The following is a 17,790-nucleotide window of genomic DNA, read 5'->3' as shown; positions in this document are numbered from 1 at the left end:
TTCCTTTTCCTCCCATAAATTTCCTTAATCTGTGCCCCTCATTTTCCCTATTTGTATCTTCCAGCTCCTGCTAAGTACCTTCAGAGGCCTCAGCTGAACAGATTTCCTCTTGCTCCCAGTAGCAAATGTCTGGTATTGTTCCTCATGGCCAGTGCTGAGTGACACAGGGCCCTGCCAAACTGAAAGGAAAAGGGAAGTTTTAGCAGATTATCACATCTCAGACTCTTACTTAAATAAGTAGTTCATAGTCACTGGTACTTCCCACCCATCCACCCCTTTCTTAAAATTGTGAAATAATTTAGATTGGAGGGGCCTGTGGAGGTCTCTCAAGTTCCACAAACATTATAGGAGTATGTGGTATCTTCAGACTTTCACCATCACCCTACTATGACTCATTGTGATTTGGGTTTTGGTCTCAAATCCCTACTCATTACAGACCACAGGAAGGCACTTAAGCCAAGAATTCATGTAGGCTGATTATCAAGTGGTTTGTTATGGATGTAAATCTAGTACTCACTGTTTTTTCAAACCCTCAGCAACCTCCTGTCAAAGCCTGGAGTACAGACACCCATAAAAGATAACATGACAAAAGAAGCACTAAAAGTGAGGGACTGCAGAAGAGGAAGAACCTGGCAACAAAATGGTTCAAAGAGGTGTTCTCAGTAGACATCATGATGCTCTGTGCATCTGGAAGTCTGAAAGAGGAAAGGAAATAATCATAAGTGGAAATGTTTGAGAAGCAGTGAATTAATTGCTGGCTAGGTACAGAGTCTGAGCCCTGTTCTGGACTGATACCGGAGTACACTGGAAATGCAGCTGCAAAAGGTCCTTGCTGGGCAGCCAGAGGCAGCATCCTCTCTGCTCCAGAAAGGAGCATTCCCATGCACATCCATGCAATCCCACCGTGCCCCAGAGTTCAACTCAGAGAGGGGGTGGATAATGGCACAGAAAAAAACATAGGAAAGACACCTGGACTAGGTCCCTTCCCACATGAATTATCCCAGGTCCTGCGGCAACAGGGCTGGTTAAAGGGCAGAAAAACCCGAAAAGGGACAAGAAAACGGGGGATGCCATTCCTGAACCTCCTCTAAGGCATCCGAGGGCGCACAGGGACAATCCGCGCCGTGGTCTCGCACTCCGGCACAGCAGGACCAGCCCGTGCGAGGGAGGGGGGAGAGGAGCGGGGACATGGAGGGAGGGGGGAAAGGAGCGGGGACATGGAGGGAGGGGGGAGAGGAGCGGGGACATGGAGGGAGGGGGCACAGGAGCGGGGCTGGCCCGGGGACACTCCGCCCCGGCGGGGCGGGACGAGCCGCCGGCCCCGCACCGAGGGCTGTGAACGCGGGGAGCGGCGAGAGAGCGGCCGGGGCTGCGGGCGGAGCGGGGCCGAGGGGCGGCGGGACCCCGTCGGGGACCGGGACCGGGACCGGGACTGGGATCGGGCCCTGGATCAGAGCCTGACCGCCCCGCCCCGTCCCGCAGCTCGCTGCAGTTGCGGGGTCGCCAAAGGCCGTCCGGAATGGCAGCCGAGGTGAGGGTGGACTTTGCTTCTCCGGGGGGCTCAGCCGAGTTAAACTGTAAGTCCCAGAGCCTCCAGGTTCTGCCCCGGACCTGAGGAAGGCCAATAAGCGATGCGGTTCGTGCCTGACGACTTGTGTTTGGGCAGGAGGCACTTTCCAGCAGCTTGGGTAAACACCTCCCTGAACAAAAGCTGCGTTTTCGGTTTCCTTCCCTGGTGAGACGTGACCGGGCAGCTTGGCGAGTCACACTTGCTGCTTCCAAATGGCTGCTACAGCCCCGGCCTCCTCTGCTCCAGGTTACAGCCCATCATCTGTCAGGCTGTACAGCCACTGCTCCAACCAGAGCCCTGCGGCTGCCTAAAATTAATCTTTCAGTTTAGATTTCCTGATTGCAAATGGATGTGTTGCAATGTTTCTGCTGACCCACTTCTTACTTTGATGGAAACCTGTAATACTTAAGTCATGCCTAGAAATTTCTGTTCCCCAGTCCAGTGCTTAACCTCTGGAATGGCCTTTAATTTAGCATCCCCTGTGCCGTGCTCCCGGGGGCAACAAATGAGTGCTGAGGACCTCTGACATTTCTTTTTAAATTCTGATCCCCCCATCTGCCTTCCCTCAGCTTTCTGACAAAGCTGCCTTAAAGATACCCAAAAGCACATTGCCCACACTCCTACCTCTGTAGGCTCTCTCCTGCTGTCCTCTCAGGCCCGTTGTTTCAGCAGGGATCAGCACAGACACGGAGACAGTCACTAGGGAAAAAATTCCTGAGGTTACTCAACAGTGCTTTGTGTGACTGGTAAAGCCCCAGCACAGATCAGTTTACAACTGTCCTGCCAGCTCCTTGCTGTCCATGGTAGTTGTAGTGAACAGCAGGAGAAGAGACTTGGCAGGAGTGTTTAGAAAATCAAGTAGATTATTAATTATTATCCACTTCAAGTGTCCTTCAATTCCTTTTTTTTTTGGTGCCTGAGAGCACCGCAGAGTTGCTTTTGAAGTCTTTGATAAGCTGTAAGGCCTGTGCACAGGTAAAATTCTTACCCACTTCAGTGCAAGTCCGGCGGAGTTTGAGCTTGGGGGGTGTCTTACCTGGGCAAGCAAAAAGCTTCTCAACAAGTGACACACGTGGGCTGAGCCAGTGAGTCCATCCAGGTGCTGAATCACTGGAGGCAGAGGGTCACACACACCCTGCTGGGACTGTGTACCTGCCTTTGGTCACCCAGTGAAGGAGCTGTGCAGGGGACACATTCGAGTGGGTGAGGTCACTGTGTGAATCCTGCTTTGGGTGACAAAAAGCCCCTTTTTTTCCCGTGTGTTTCAACACCTTTTCGTTGATTTATTTTTCCAAACATTCCTGAACCCGGAATTCCCTTTCTGCCACGTGCATCTTATCATGCTGATTTTACACCAAAGCCTGCAAGCACATCATGAAGTCTGGAGATGCTTCAAATGGTAACTTCAAACACTTCATAATGTGGCTTGTGCTGGCCCACAGCTCTTTGTCAATCAAAGAACAATCTGTTAGTTAAACAGCACAAAAAGGGCTTAGAGGATACTAACTTTCACTCTAATCCTTACTGCTTTACTTTTTACCCCCTTTAAAAGGCTGTCAAAGGGTTGTTGACCTGCAGCTGCCTCAAAAGAGAAATCCATGCTGGTCTGGCACCAGGTGCCCTGATATTAATTTCAAGGACTCCCTGCAGAGTCCTCCAGAGGTAAAGTACCTTGGATGGTTCCTGAGCTAGACATCACAGCTCAGGGGTAAATAATACTGACAATGATGTGTTCTCCTTGTCTTCAACTACTTCCAAAGATCCTGAAGTCCAGGGGTGTTTCTGGTCAGAAAGGACAGTGGCATGGCCACTGTGTTGGATAAACAGATCATTAGATATTACATAGTACACAGAAGCTGAAATGAAGTTATCAGACCTCTTTAACTTGTTTCTTTCTCTCTCAGGGGAATAAACTCTGGGGAGGAAGATTCAGTGGAAGCACAGATCCAGTCATGGAGATGCTCAATGCTTCCATTTCCTATGATCAGAGACTGTCTGAAGTTGATATTCAGGGGAGCATGGCTTATGCCAAAGCCTTGGAGAAGGCTGGAATCCTGTCTAAAACTGAGCTGGAGAAGATCCTGGGTGGCCTGGAAAAGGTATGTCTTTCCTTCACAAACTGTGATGTGTGCTGGAATGAATGGCTCCTTACCTGACAGTAGCCTCCCTGTATTTAATAGTCATCGTGGTATAAATACGGTGTGATAATAAACATCATCTGCTGGTGTTTGTAGATCTCTGAGGAATGGTCCAAAGGAGTCTTTGTGCTGAAACCAACTGATGAGGATATCCACACTGCCAACGAACGCAGGCTAAAGGTTTGGGTTCTCTGATCTCTTGTTCCTGTTCCTCTGTAGCTGGATCTGCCTGATGTTAAGGGCATGTGCCTCTTTCCCTCTGTGAAATTCCTCTGGACCCCAAGTGCACAGGCCAGTGTCTCCAAGCCCCCTTGTTTGGAAGTGTCACTGTACAAACACAGAACCCAAACCTGCCCTTCCCCAGAACACATCCCATGGCTACTCACAGGATCCTCGAGCTGAGCCCCTTCCAGGCAGGGAGATGTGCTCATGTGGAGTCTCTTGCTTAGAATACAGAGACACTGACAGAAATCCTCCTCTTGTCCTCAGGAACTGATTGGAGACGTAGCTGGAAAGTTGCACACTGGAAGAAGCAGGAATGATCAGGTATGTACAGAATCTTATTTTTTTTTCCTCCTTCTGTATTCCTCCCCCATCTCAGGTCCTTAATTGAATTTTTTATGCCATCTTTCACATGCCCTGACACTCTCCAGCATGTACTTGGGCTTTAAACTAGTTATGCTGCAATGACTCATCCACATAGGAGAATGGGATCTGCAGGATTGCTTCCTGGTGGTAAAAGGCCACAAACCTCCCCTGACATTGCTTTGAAAGCCCACAGAAACCCTGACTCTGCTGGCTGGGATCAGTCCTTCTACTGATGACTGACTTGTGTTTGTTGAAGATTCTCTGATTCAAACTTAACAAATACCTGGGAAGTCCACGGAAAAGAACAGGCTCTAGTTCTGTTCATGGAAAGCAGCACACAGCAGCTTTCACAGACAGTGACCAGGGACAGATCTGGTGAGAGGAAGATGCATCTTCCCACTACATAGAACAAGGAGGGGATAACTGTGCCAAGGCTGTCTGCTGAGCAATATTTGGTCACCAGGTCTGTCATGTTTTGCTTAGTCTGACCGTGGCCAATCTCACCCAGGTTGTGACTGACTTGAAGCTGTTCATGAAGAATTCCCTCTCCATCATCTCCACACACCTCCTGCAGCTCATTAAGACCCTGGTGGAACGCGCTGCCATGTAAGTCCTTCTCCAAATCCAGGGCCTTGCTGGGCCAGGAGACCTGGAGGCTCATCTTTGACTGACACCAGTGGGGCAGCAGCAGGGGGGAGTTACAGCCCTGCCCCGGCCCTCCATCCTGGCAGCTGCTCTCACCTCCTTCTCTCCTCTGCCACGCAGAGAAATCGATGTCATCCTGCCTGGCTACACCCACCTGCAGAAAGCTCAGCCCATCCGATGGAGCCAGTTCTTGCTCAGGTCAGCACCTTTCAGCCCTGGCTGGAGGAGCCTTCTCCAGCCTCGGGGCCCTGCTCTGCTCGAGCCCAGGAGTGCCTCCCCCTCTGAGGGGGTGGGGACAAACCAGAGGGAAACCTGCAGACTGGGACAGGACCTGCCCATGTTCCTGTGTGGCTCTGACCAACTGGGAACCCAGCAGGGGTTGGGCAGTGGTGACCAACTCCCTGCTCCCCATCCTTTGGCCATTGTTACCTCCTGGGCTGTGACATTTTCCAGCTTCAGGTGTTTCATCTCTCTTGTCCTTCCCCAGCCATGCTGTTGCTCTGACCCGTGACTCTGAGCGCCTGGGGGAGGTGAAGAGGAGGATCAACGTCCTGCCTTTGGGAAGGTAAAGTTTACTTCTTATGTAACCCTCAGCCCTCACTTTGCTCTGAGACATGACCAAGAGGCAGATCTCTACATCCCCCTGGACCACGGGGGTCTCTATACCATAGGGACTGGAGAGCTGTGAGGGGGCAAGCCCAGCTTCTCTCACCAAGGAGAAGACTTTACCATAAAAATACTGCTCTTATTCCTTCTTGAAATCAAGAACCAAAAGGCTTTTCCTCTTTGGAAGAAAAATTCTGGTTTACTCCAGACTTTGATGAGCTTCAGAGCACACCAAAATGAACTGGGGGAGGGAAATCTTCAGAGAGGTGTCATGACTGCCTCTAGAGCTCAGTTTTGGTTGGAATGTGCAGAATATCATGCATGACTCCTGTTTCTTTCTCCCCTGGCAGTGGTGCTCTGGCTGGCAACCCACTGGGAATTGATAGAGAGCTTCTGTGTAGTGGTAAATATCTCATTGTTACTGAGAGGCACAGAACTACTCAGAATATCTGTCACTTGGGGAAGCATTGGCACATTGGCCTGATGTTATTTTGCATGTGTTGCAGCACCTTAGTATGGAGGTGGAGGGTAATAAATAAATAAGAGGATGATCTGATACTCAGGAACAGGATGTGGGATACCAGGAGACTTGGTAAGCCAGGAGGCTTTTTAGTGCATTGAGACAGGAGGTGCCTGTAAGGTGGGAGCATAAGCAGAACCACCCCTGGCTGTCTGGGATAAAAGCAAAGACCCCTCTAAGGATGTTTGTGTTCCTGGGACCACTCCAGGGCTCACAGTCACCTGCACACTGGGGCACCCTGGGGCATTCAAGCTTCTGTCATGCCAAGCCTGACCTCCTGTGTCCATCACCTTCCTTGCAGAGCTGGACTTTGCTTCCATCAGCCTGAACAGCATGGATGCTGTTAGTGAGAGAGACTTTGTGGGTAAGCACAACTCCATCACTTCTTCTCAGCACTCTTAGAAGCAGGTTCTGAGGCCTTTCCAGTTAACCTCCTTTAATAAGGGCACTGAAATCCACCATCAGGAAATAAAGCTCTAGTCAGGGCTCCCTGGGCTGTCAAGCAAACCAGCACCTTTTCCCCCTGCTGATTCCCTGCCTTGTCTGCAGTGGAATTCCTGTCTGTTGCCACCCTGCTGATGATCCACCTTAGCAAGATGGCAGAGGATCTCATCATCTACAGCACCAGCGAGTTTGGCTTTCTGACCCTCTCTGATGCCTACAGGTAAGTCTCAACTCCGGGCTGAAAGCCTTTCCCTCAGTCTCTCCTTAGCTTTTCCCTCCTGAGAGCGTGGGGCAGTGGTTGGGGTCTCTCTGTGCACAAGGCTGACACAGCATTAAAAGGCTGGCACAAGGGCAGCCTCAGGGGGAATATTTCTCAGCAGTGGTCACTTATTTCTGGTTCTGGTAACTCAGCCTAGTCTGCATTCACCAGACACTCCTCCCTGGCAACTGCTGGCAGACAGAACTTCCTCCTCAGCTGGGAATGCTGCCAAAGCCCTTCCTTGACTAGCAGGGTTTGCAATCCCCACAGACTCCTTGTCTCTCAGAGTGGCACAACCACAACCCTCCCTCTCTGAGGTCACAGCATCACTTAGGCTGGCCTGCTGAAACCACCCTGGAGGGGCTTGGGTGGGAGGAGCCTCCTTTTTCCTTCCTCTTTGAGAGGTGGGACTGTGTGGCTGCTCCAGACAAGCAGTTCACTGCTTTCCTGCACTATGAAGAGGTGTACAAGGAAGAGGGATCTATGTGCTGCCTTTGAAGGGCTGTGTCTGTATGGATGGGGGTCTTGCTCACCATTGCACTCCACACACCTTCCTTGCAGCACTGGCAGCAGCCTGATGCCTCAGAAGAAGAATCCTGACAGTCTGGAACTGATCCGCAGCAAAGCTGGACGAGTGTTCGGACGGGTGAGCCTGAGAAAGAAGCAAGTGGGAGGGGAAACTGCTCCTGCCAGGGCTGAAGCATCTTCCTTCTCCCTCTGCATAAAGAGCAGTGCCCAGTCTGGGCTCTCAACCTGTGCTGGGGGATGTGCCTGGCTCTGTAACTCACTGCCCTGCCTGTTTCTCTCTGCAGTTGGCTGCTATTCTCATGGTCCTCAAAGGACTCCCCAGCACTTACAACAAGGACCTGCAGGTAAAGCACTTATTAGTTTTCACACCATCTCTCTGAGCACATACAACTGTCTTCTGCTCTCTTGAGGAGTCAGAAGAGCTGGCTTTTGGGTTTTTGGGCTGTATCACATTGACTTACAGCCATTTCTATCCCTGTTCTGACTCAGGAGGACAAGGAGGCTGTTTTTGATGTTGTGGACACCCTGAATGCTGTGCTCCAGGTTGCCACAGGAGTGATTTCGACCCTCCAAGTAAGGCTTCTTCTTCAGATTTTTGCTATTGAACATGGTCATGGTGCACATTCTGTCAGTAACACAGGGAACAAAACTCTAGTCCCAAGATGAAAACTCTTCAGTGCCTCACCCATACTGCTCGTTTTGGTCCCCTCTGTCAGCTGCTTAGGGGGTCAGAGCATCCTTTTAGAGCCAGGACCTTTCCAGAGGAATTCCCCTCACTTTGACCACTAATGTGCCCCCAAGGAGGAGCTGATGATAACATCTCCACCTGACTGTCCTTCTACAGATCAACAAGGAGAACATGGAGAGGGCACTGAGCCCAGAGATGTTGGCTACTGACCTGGCTCTCTACTTGGTTCGGAAAGGAGTGAGTATCAGAGAGAAACCTGGAGCTGTGACTTCTTTGGATGCAGAGAATTGCTCAGTGAGATGAGGCCCTGTGTCCTGTCCCCTTCTCACTGCAGATGCCGTTCAGACAAGCCCACGTTGCCTCTGGCAAGGCCGTCCACCTTGCCGAGACCAAAGGCACCACCATCAATAACCTCAGCCTGGAGGACCTGAAGAGCATCAGGTTTGTGTCACTGTTACCTTGCCTTGACTTCCCTCCACAGACAGGGATCAACCTCCCTGAGAATGGCCATCCTCATGGTGCCCTTCCCCAAAGTGCCTGGGCCAGGCAGCACCCCAAAATCCTCCTGGCCTGAATATCAAGGCTGCTCCTGCTGGGACTGAAAACACTGAAGGGGGACAATGTCACTTCCGTTCCACTCTAGCGGGGCACAGGCAGCAGCTCTTGGGAGGGATTGGGAGAAACTCATGCCCTGACCTGGAAGCACCAGTCCCTTGAGGGATTTGGCTCTGAATTTCCTTGGTCTCCCCTTGGAGCTGACTCTTTGGTCTGCCACCAGCAGCTTCTGTCAGGCTGCAGAAACAAGGCCGCAGGAGGCCTTTCCCTTTGGAAAAAGGCTCCGTCCTCACTCTCTCACCGCCTCTACAAACAACGAGCATCTTTAGCAGCCCAGAGCCCCCCGTGCTGTCCACTGACCGCCCTCCTTTTGCCCCCAGCCCCCTGTTTGGCAGCGACGTGTCCCAGGTGTTCAGCGTGGTCAGCAGCGTGGAGCAGTACACGGCCATGGGCGGCACCGCCAAGAGCAGCGTGTCCGCCCAGATCGAGCAGCTGCGGGAGCTGCTCAAGAGGCTGAAGGAACAAGCTTAGAGTGTGGGGAGAGATCCCGTGGATGCAGCGTTGTGCCTATCCCACTAATCTGGAGTTAATAAACACTGGGTGGGGTGTCTGTAGTTTGCTGAAACTTGTCTTGCTTCTTTTTTCTTCAGGGCTGGGGTTCCCCAGCCCTGGCGAGGGTTGGTGTGTGAACCTGGCAGAGGAGCTGGTTATGGGGTGTGCAAGCTCCCGAGGGATGGTAAGTGCAGAGCAGCACAGTGTCTGTTTTGGGGGAGGCTGGTGTTTGTCCACATGGTGCCTTCACACATCTTAGTCAATCAGACCTTCATTGTTCCCAGCTGCTCACTCCCACTCCCAGGCTATGAATAAATGAAAACCCCTAAGCAATTACACAGTAAATAAATCATAGAATCATAGAATCAGCTGGGTTGGAAGGGACCTCCAAGATCATCGAGTCCAACCCTTGATCCACTACCGCTGTGGTTCCCAGCCCATGGTACTGATGCCACATCCAGTCTTATCTTAAAAACCTCCAGGGACGGAGAATCCACTATTTCCCTGGGCAGCCCATTCCAATATCTGATTACCCTCTCTGTAAAGAAATTCTTTCTAATATCCAACCTAAACCTCCTCTGGCACAGCTTAAGACCATTGGCACAGGTTAAGACCATAAAATAAACAAATAAATAAAATCAGGCAATTAATGACTTTAAGGCCCTAAGTAAGGAAACAATAAATAAATAAATAAATAAACCAGCAAATAATGGCAATGAATAACTTTAACTCCCCAACTAAGGAAACAATAAATAAATAAAGGCAATGAATAACGTAACCTCCCAAATATTTAAACAATAAATAAATAAAAGTAGGCACTAAATAACTTAACACCCCTAAGCAACGAAACAATAAATAAATAAATAAATAAATAAATAAATAAATAAATAAATAAATAAATAAAGTAGGTAATACATAAAACCCCCTAAGAAACGAAACAATAAATAAATAAATTAATAAATGGATAGATAAATAATTAAATAAACAAACGGAAGCCGTTCGAGGAAATCCCCCAATCCCGGGCACAGCCCCACACTTACAAGTTCCTTCACGCCAGGATAGCGGTGGCTTTGCCCGCAGGTGACGCGTGGGGCAGGACGCGGTCCCATCCCGTCGGGACGGGATCGGGGTCGGGACCGGGATCGGGTCGGCCCCGCCCCTGGCCCCGCCCCCGGCCGGGCACTGCCCACACCCAAGATGGCGGCGGCGGCGCCGGGCGGGAGCGTGGCCGGGCTGTGCCCGCTGCTCCTGCTGCTGCCGCTGCTCCCGGGGCGGGCGGCGGCGCTGCCCGGGATGCTGCAGCCCCGGGACACCCCCTCCCGCGAGCGCAAGGAGCTCGGCGGCCTCTGGAGCTTCCGCGCCGACTTGTCTCCGGGCAGGGACGCCGGGTTCGCGCAGCGCTGGTACCGGCAGCCGCTCCGGCAGGTAACGGGGGCGGCGGGGCCGGGGGGGCGCATCCCGGGGCTCGGGGTGCGGGACCCCTCCAAACCAGGCTTCATCCCGCCCCGACAGCACCGTTTTCCCCTTTCCTTCCTTCCTCCTTTCCTTCCCCCCTTCCTTCCCCGCCGGGCTTGCGGAGCCGCTGCCCTTCGCCCCCCGCTCTGCGCTCGGTTAGGGCCGGGCAGAGGTTATTAAGGCAGTTCCTAATTATCAGCAGCCTCTGGTGATCCTTCTGATGATCCCGCAGCTGCTGAGAGGCCAGGAACCGTTTGAATGAACTCCAGCCACCTTCAGCTGCCCTGTGCTGCAGGAGCCAGGCTGGCCTTGCACAGCATTGACCTGCCCGTCAGCAGCTCAGAACAAACAGAAATGTGCCTGGAAAGGGCACTGGAATTATTTATTTCGAAGTTGCAGAGTGCTGATAAGCAAAGTTTTAGTGTAACTGAAATCTGTTAGGAAATTAAGACCATTAACCTAAAAGAAAGAAGTTATATATTCCATGCATAAAGTATATAAGTCATTCACAATTACTATTTTTAGTCTTTTGGCTAATTTTTTGGTCAAACTGTGGAAGGGGAGAAGAGCTGAAAGACACTGTGCTGCTGGAAGTTATTGCAAAAAGTGCCAGCCAGGGGAGAGGAGTCCTGAACTATTCCCCCACAAAGGGAGGCTTAGACATGTACACTTAACCATCAGAGAATCTCCCCGAAGGAGACACTTGTTCTGGCCATCTCAGTCAAAGGATGTCCTGCATCAAATACTAGAAAATCCGCTTCACCATCCAAGGATTTTCCCTCTGGGATTTTCTAGTGTCTGATAAAGGCACCGAGTTCTCTGCAGTGCTGGTGCTGAGTCAGCCCTGCACATGATGCTCACCCTGGGCAACCGCACCTTCCTTGTTCCCCTTTCCATGGAAAGGCTTCCTCAGGAAAGGGGAAGCTGCTGCAGCACTTGTTTGTGCAACATCACGAGCTCAGCAGGTGCTAAAAATGAGCAGCTCTGCTTGGCAATAGCACCTCGATGTTCAGTGTGTTGTGACACTGCCTCCCTCTAACCCTTACCTTAAAACAATCAAGTGAAGTGATTCCGTTGAATCCCTGTTGCTTTCAGGGGCTGAGAAAGGCTGAACTCATTCCAAACAGTCTCCACGAACCTTCCCTGAGGAATCTGTCCCAAAATATCCATTAGTCTTGCCACTCTTTTACTACAGCTCTTAGCCTGACAAGCAGCACCCCAACAACCCCTGCATTGCTCACCCAGCAGCTGGAGCTGTGCAGGAAAGAATACAGGCTGTGGGAAGCCCTGGGCTAAAACAACAACCTGGGTGGTTTTTTTCCCCCCCTCACCTCTCTGATTCCATGACACCAGAGCCGTTAGCGAAAGCACCTCATTGTACATCAGGAGGGGAAAAGATATGAGCAGCTGTTTCCTGCAGGAACAGGCACATTCCCGTGCCTGCTGCTAATCAGGACTTGTGTAGGACCTGTGACAGACCACACCAGTTTCTAAACAGGTTTTCCCGAGTTATTTCCCCCTTGGTAAAGGGATTGTAAGGCTGTCGTGGTAGGGACACCTCCAGCAGTAAAATTTCTCCTTTTAAATGATCTGTTCCTTCCCTTTCCATGAAATTCCTGCCAGACCGGCCCTGTGATTGACATGCCAGTGCCCGCCAGCTTCAACGACCTGACCCAGGACCCCAGCCTGGAGAACTACATCGGCTGGGTCTGGTATGAGAAGGAGGTGCTGCTCCCTGCCCGCTGGCTGCAGGACTCCCCCAGCACCAGGGTGGTGCTGCGTTTTGGGAGTGCCCACTACTACTCCATCGTGGTACGTGAGATTGTGCTCCCAAAATTGTGCTGCACAGGAATTGGGCTCATGGCATCTCTCCCTAGAGTTTGTATCCCTTTGCTGTTTTCTTCGCTCTTGCCTGTTTTCCCCCAGCCAAGAACTTGGCCGTGATTTCCAGTTTCTCTTTGCTCCAATATCAGGACTAGTTCCTAAATATTTCCTCGCTAAACTGTGTCTCTCAGTGACATTTGTAGGTAAACCAGACCTACCTCCTGGCAAAGGAAGGGCTTCTGGATTGATCCTTTGAGGATCAAGAGCCCAGAAAAAGGTTCAGTGTTGCTGGGGATCCCGACTGCCCTTTGCTGGGCTCCTTCCCTTCTCTGCGCTTTGCTTGCCACAAAACCCCAATAACTCCGTTTTTTTTGGGTGTCTTCTCTTGCAGTGGGTCAACGGGGTGCAAGTGGTGGAGCATGAAGGGGGACACCTCCCTTTTGAAGCTGATATCAGCAGCATTGTCCAGGGCAGCCCAGGGACCCTCTGCCGCGTCACTGTCGCGCTCAACAACACCCTGACACCCCACACTCTGCCCCCGGGGTCCATCCAGTACATGACTGACAAAACAAGGTGAGTTGCCGAGGTGCTGCACTGCTGGGCTAATCCCAGGGATGGGGGAGTGGGAATTTATTCAGCTGCTGGTGCGTGAAACCCTCCAAGCAACTCACAAAAGCACGGGATTGTATTTATGCTGAAATTCAGCAGTCGAGCAGGGAGGAGTTTAAGCTTTGGTGCTACAAGAAATCAGCACTGAGTTATTGCATCTCTTTTATACACAGGGAGCTGAGATTAAGTGATTTGTCAAGCTGAATCAATGGCAGATTTGAGAAGCTTGAATTCAGCTGGAAACTGCAAGTACCTGCTATCCCGAAGGATCAAACTCTTTGGCTCCAGATGTTTGTTAGCTGGCAGAATCCTTTAGTGTAGCAGCAGTAGCACCACTGAAAGACAGATCTACCCTGTTGTAAAGACTATTTTACCAGCCAGCAGCTGTGATTACTTGACTATTTTGCATTGCCAGCATCCATATGCTGCCTTCAGTTCTTGTGTAATGAAGCATAATGTAGCCATTTCTCCTTGTCTTGCTCACTCAGGTATCCCAAGAACTATTTTGTGCAGAACACCAGGTTTGATTTCTTTAATTATGCTGGAATCCATCGCCCGGTTGTGCTTTACACCACTCCTTCTGCCTACATAGATGATATTACTGTGACAACTACTTCATCAGAGCATGTTGGTAGGTCCAGAACAATTACAGCAGCTACCTCAGGCTCCAAATGGAGATGACAAGGGCAGCAGAGAGAATATCCTGCAAAAGCCTGACTGAATTTGTTTCCTAGTGGCTTTCTCTTGAACCCGAGCTGGCCTATTGCACAGCTCAGCAGCTGCAAGAATGTGGTAAAGCATTCAGAAACAATAACAAAACCAAGAAGTTGTTGCAAGTTAAAGTCAAGGGACGATCAGGTGTTTCTCAAAGTAGAATTTCTCAGTAGGAGCAGTCTTCCTGCCACTTAGAGCAGGATTATCTCTGAGTGAGAGCTGTGTGATACACAAACCTTGTTGGAAAATTCTAGACCACAAGACAGGCAGGTCCTGCTTCTTACACTCGATTCATGCCACTGTTGTTGTTCTACATCTCCCTCATTTTTAATGCTGTTGTATGTGAAAAGCCCCCAACATGTGATACAAGTATTCCCCCTGCTGTGTCAGTCTCTGATAGTCTTTTGTTTCCTTTGAACCAGCAATGGTGCAGTACGAGGTGTCAGTTGTTGGCAGCACAGCCTATTCCTTGTCCCTGAGTTTACGTGACCAGGAGGGGAAAGTGGTTGCTACAGGAGATGGGCCAGAGGGAGAGCTCAAAGTCCTGAACCCAAATCTTTGGTGGCCTTACCTGATGCACGAGAACCCTGGATACCTTTACTCCTTAGAGGTAAAGTGGCATTTCTTCCTTTCTGTGTGTTCCCTCTGTCTAACTGGGTTAAGGAACTGCCCTATGGACCATCTTCTCTCACAGCTCCTGTTCATGTGACCAGTGTGGCATTGCTAATTAGGCAATAATCAAATCAAGCTTTGGCAGCTCCCTGGGTGCTGAACTGCAAGGTCTGGCAGTGAGAAGGGCATGCCTGGAGTGCACACGTGTGCTCTGAGGTCCTTCACCTTTAGGGCCCAGTCCATCCCATTTGAGACCATACAGGGGAGGAGATGCCCTGCAAGTTGAGAGCAGAGTCTCTGAGGAGCAGGCTGCCAACCTCTTCCCCAGGCTTTGCCATGCAGTCAGCTTTCTTTCTACTCTGCAAGAGTTCAGCTTTAATAGCTGGAGCCTTGGAGGACTCTCTGTGAGTTAAGGATCAGTAGTGATGTTTTGATGCAGAAATCAGGGCAGATGAGCTGCTGTGAGTCTCCAGGGTCTCAGGTTTGTATCTTTTGTGAGCAGGTGACATGTCAGTCGCTGCCTGGTGCAGGGCAGAGAAGTGGTCCTACTGTCTTGCTTGGGGGGGATGAAATGGGCCAGACGAGTATGGGGGAAAGACACTGCAGCTCTTGGGGTGAGCAAGCCCCAGAAGGGTCATCCAGCAGCTCATTCTTCATCCTTTAACTTCCCCAGCTTGGATTTCTATTTTCTGTTTGGTCAGACCTTGCTCCTACCCTGAGGACAGCGGATGAAGCAGCAGTGAGGAGCAGGCTCTGTGCCGAGGCAGGGCTGGGAAGCGGACGGGAGGTCAAAATAGCTCTCCCAGACAGAGGGGCGGGAGCACAGGGCGTCCCTGTGAACCCCAGCACATCACTTACCTTCCTCCTTGGCAATCCAGGTGAAAATGCAGGCGCAGGTGGAGGGGGCGTTGCTGGAGGATGTGTACACGCTCCCGGTCGGCATCCGCACCGTCCACGTCACCAGCACCCAGTTCCTCATCAACGGCAGGCCCTTCTACTTCCACGGCGTCAACAAGCACGAGGATTCAGATGTGAGTGTGGGCACCCACGGGCCTCTCACCTCACCTGCCTGCCTCCCCTCCCCTCCAAGGGGCTGTTTCCTCACACCCTTCTCCCAGGCTGGGAGCTGCCAGGGGTGAACTCCTACCGGCACTAAGGGGACACCATGCCATAGTCCCAACATCCCTCAGGGTGCATGGGTGGGCCTGGGGTGTGCTGGTGGAGATGCTGAGCCATCTCCAGCCATGGCTTCCAGTCAGACATGCTGACATACAGTCAGTCAGCAGTGGGGGTGGTGGGGCACTGGAGCAGGTCACTGTGAGGGTGGTGAGGCCCTGGCACAGGTTGCCCAGAAAAGCTGTGGCTGCCCCATCCCTGGAAGTGTCCAAGGCCAGGTTGAACGGGGCTTGGAGCAACCTGGGATAGTGGAAGGTGTCCTTGCCCATGGCAGGGGGTGGAACGGGATGGTCTTTAAGGTTCCTTCCTCCCCAGACCCCTCTGACTGTGATAGCTGCTCTCGGATTCCCGGCCCCTGGCAGTGCTGGAGATGGATCCCGCAGGGAAGCCGTGGTGCTTGGCTAACACGTGGGGAGAAGCCCCAGCCCAGCAGTGGGACAGGGAGTGATCTCTCTCTCTCCCCAGATCCGTGGCAAAGGCCTTGACTGGGCCCTGATTATGAAGGACTTCAACCTGCTGCGCTGGCTGGGGGCAAACTCGTTCCGCACCAGCCACTACCCCTACGCCGAGGAGATCATGGACCTGTGCGACGCCTATGGCATCGTGGTCATCGACGAGTGCCCGGGGGTGGGCATCAAACTGCCGTAAGGAACCGCTCAGCACACCCTGCCCTTGTTCCTCTCTTCCTCTCTGAGCCACCTCAAAACTGTCCCCTCCCGTTGTCCCGATAACGGGAGTACTTTGCTCTATTTAGAAATCGCCCCGTTGCGCCACGTGTGCCTGGAGGGGTTGGGCAACCCAGGGGCATTTTGCCACATGGCTCAATTAACGAGCCCAAACCACGGCCCTGAACTGTGCAGAGACCTTTGGGGAAGTAGGGCACGAGCCATACTCAGTGTCAAGGCTCAGCTGGGCTCGTGCACCCCAGAGTTTTCACAGGGAAAGGCAAAGGGGGATGGATTTTACACCCTCACCTCACTGGGTCTCACCTCTTGTCTTTAAGCGAGAGCTTTGGGAACAAGTCCTTGCAGCACCACCTGGCTGTGATGGAGGAGCTGATCCGCAGGGATAAGAACAGGCCCTCAGTTGTGATGTGGTCGGTGGCCAACGAGCCGGCCTCGGAGCTGCCCCCAGCAGGCTTCTACTTTAAGTAAGTGCATCTCCTTGTACAGAGCTGAGGTCTGAATGTTGGCAGATGATGCATCTTCTTCCTTTGGGATGGCACAGAGAAGCAGTTAAAGAGAGGGCAGGCGTTTTTTGGGAACCCTGAAGCCATATGTGCAGATGAAAACTGAAAGTGTAACTGCTGCATGTGTGGAACTGATGCTCAACTGTCTCAACCTGTTGGGTTTGAACCAGTAAGGTTCTGCAAAATTACCAGGAATCCATGTGGTCTGAGCATCTCTTCTTGAGCTAAGGATAAAGCAAAATCAGACCTGATGGCAACAGAATATTCCTTGTTACCCCTGGAAGTGCTAAATTCTTTGAGAATTACGGCAAAGCTGTAAAATAATTGGCCTTTCATTCTGAAGGCAAAGTTCTTCAGTCAGTGCCAGTTACTTGTTCTGCAGGAGACTGTGACACCCCACTTCAAAGCTACTGCTTCAAGTCCCTACAGACCCCTTGGTTTTATTTTTAAAGAGATTTAAGCTTTGGATAGCCAAGAGGCAGCTCTGCAGTGGGGTAGCAGACTGTCCCTTGTAGCTGTAGGTGCTTTAAGAGGTAACTGTGAAGTCTAATTCATCAGAATGATCCACCACCCTCCTGCCACGCTGGGGTTGCAGCAGGGCTTGACCCTCCCCTTCTGTCTCATCTCCCTCAACTCAGGGTTTCCTCAAAAGCAGCCAACCTCTGCCTGCTCTGCTCGTGCTTCTGCAGGAACACATCCCAAGAGTTGTTCACAAACTTCCCATTACCCTTTTTACAGTTTTGTCCCCAAACTCGCTGTCCCTTCTCCAACTCCTAAGCTGCTGGCACCAACAGACAAATTCAGGTGCCTGTGCTTGGTGTGCTTCCACTCTGCTCTTCAGGTGGGACAGCAACCAATATGTGACAGATAATCTCTTTATTTAATTAAAAATACCAGCTGCTAAATCAAAAACCAGCTCGAGGTGGGGTGGAAGGACAGAGAGCCTGGGGAAATGGGGCTGTGCTTCTCCATGCTGTTGTTGAACTCTGTTTTACTGTTTGCAAACAGGACAGTGATAGCTCACACTAAAGCTCTGGATCCCTCCAGACCAGTAACCTTTGTGACAGAGGCTAATTACGCCCTTGACCGTGGTGTAAGTTTACTTTATTTTCTAGCCT

General features: G+C 51.4%; 2 protein-coding genes and 1 long non-coding RNA gene across 3 annotated transcripts in view; 2 read left to right on the top strand and 1 right to left on the bottom strand.

The window, feature by feature from the left end:
• Positions 1 to 91: 91 nt before the first annotated feature.
• Positions 92 to 5,502, bottom strand: LOC120324826. Its single transcript, XR_005566475.1, has 5 exons — positions 5,371 to 5,502; positions 4,095 to 4,231; positions 2,195 to 2,269; positions 518 to 695; positions 92 to 179 (listed from the first exon to the last, which is right to left on the bottom strand). It is a non-coding gene; the product is annotated as an uncharacterized LOC120324826 (long non-coding RNA).
• On the top strand, positions 1,321 to 9,166 carry ASL (argininosuccinate lyase). Its single transcript, XM_027725926.2, has 16 exons — positions 1,321 to 1,531; positions 3,475 to 3,669; positions 3,805 to 3,888; positions 4,198 to 4,254; positions 4,805 to 4,902; positions 5,062 to 5,139; positions 5,429 to 5,506; positions 5,898 to 5,950; positions 6,369 to 6,431; positions 6,617 to 6,731; positions 7,332 to 7,416; positions 7,583 to 7,642; positions 7,788 to 7,871; positions 8,143 to 8,223; positions 8,321 to 8,427; positions 8,922 to 9,166. Exons 1-16 carry the CDS (start codon positions 1,520 to 1,522, stop codon positions 9,070 to 9,072), a joined length of 1,401 nt encoding a protein of 466 aa, XP_027581727.2. The 5' UTR covers positions 1,321 to 1,519; the 3' UTR covers positions 9,073 to 9,166.
• A 1,108-nt stretch (positions 9,167 to 10,274) lies between these two features.
• The window catches only part of GUSB (glucuronidase beta), an 11,419-nt gene continuing 3,903 nt past the window's right edge, over positions 10,275 to 17,790 (top strand). Inside the window, exons 1-9 of the mRNA XM_027725915.2 lie at positions 10,275 to 10,518; positions 12,172 to 12,360; positions 12,764 to 12,945; positions 13,470 to 13,612; positions 14,118 to 14,305; positions 15,186 to 15,338; positions 15,949 to 16,127; positions 16,487 to 16,633; positions 17,681 to 17,765. Of these exons, the coding sequence (XP_027581716.1) occupies positions 10,291 to 10,518; positions 12,172 to 12,360; positions 12,764 to 12,945; positions 13,470 to 13,612; positions 14,118 to 14,305; positions 15,186 to 15,338; positions 15,949 to 16,127; positions 16,487 to 16,633; positions 17,681 to 17,765 (1,494 nt within the window). The 5' untranslated portion in view covers positions 10,275 to 10,290. The remainder of the gene's footprint in view (positions 10,519 to 12,171; positions 12,361 to 12,763; positions 12,946 to 13,469; positions 13,613 to 14,117; positions 14,306 to 15,185; positions 15,339 to 15,948; positions 16,128 to 16,486; positions 16,634 to 17,680; positions 17,766 to 17,790) is intronic.

This window comes from Pipra filicauda, unplaced genomic scaffold (assembly GCF_003945595.2).
Source record: "Pipra filicauda isolate LSUMZ 115617 unplaced genomic scaffold, ASM394559v2 scaffold71_size5581439_pilon, whole genome shotgun sequence".
In the NCBI taxonomy this organism is placed as follows: Eukaryota; Metazoa; Chordata; class Aves; order Passeriformes; family Pipridae; genus Pipra; species Pipra filicauda.
Note: the sequence above shows the minus strand (reverse complement) of the source record. Positions and strands in the feature narration are given on the sequence as shown.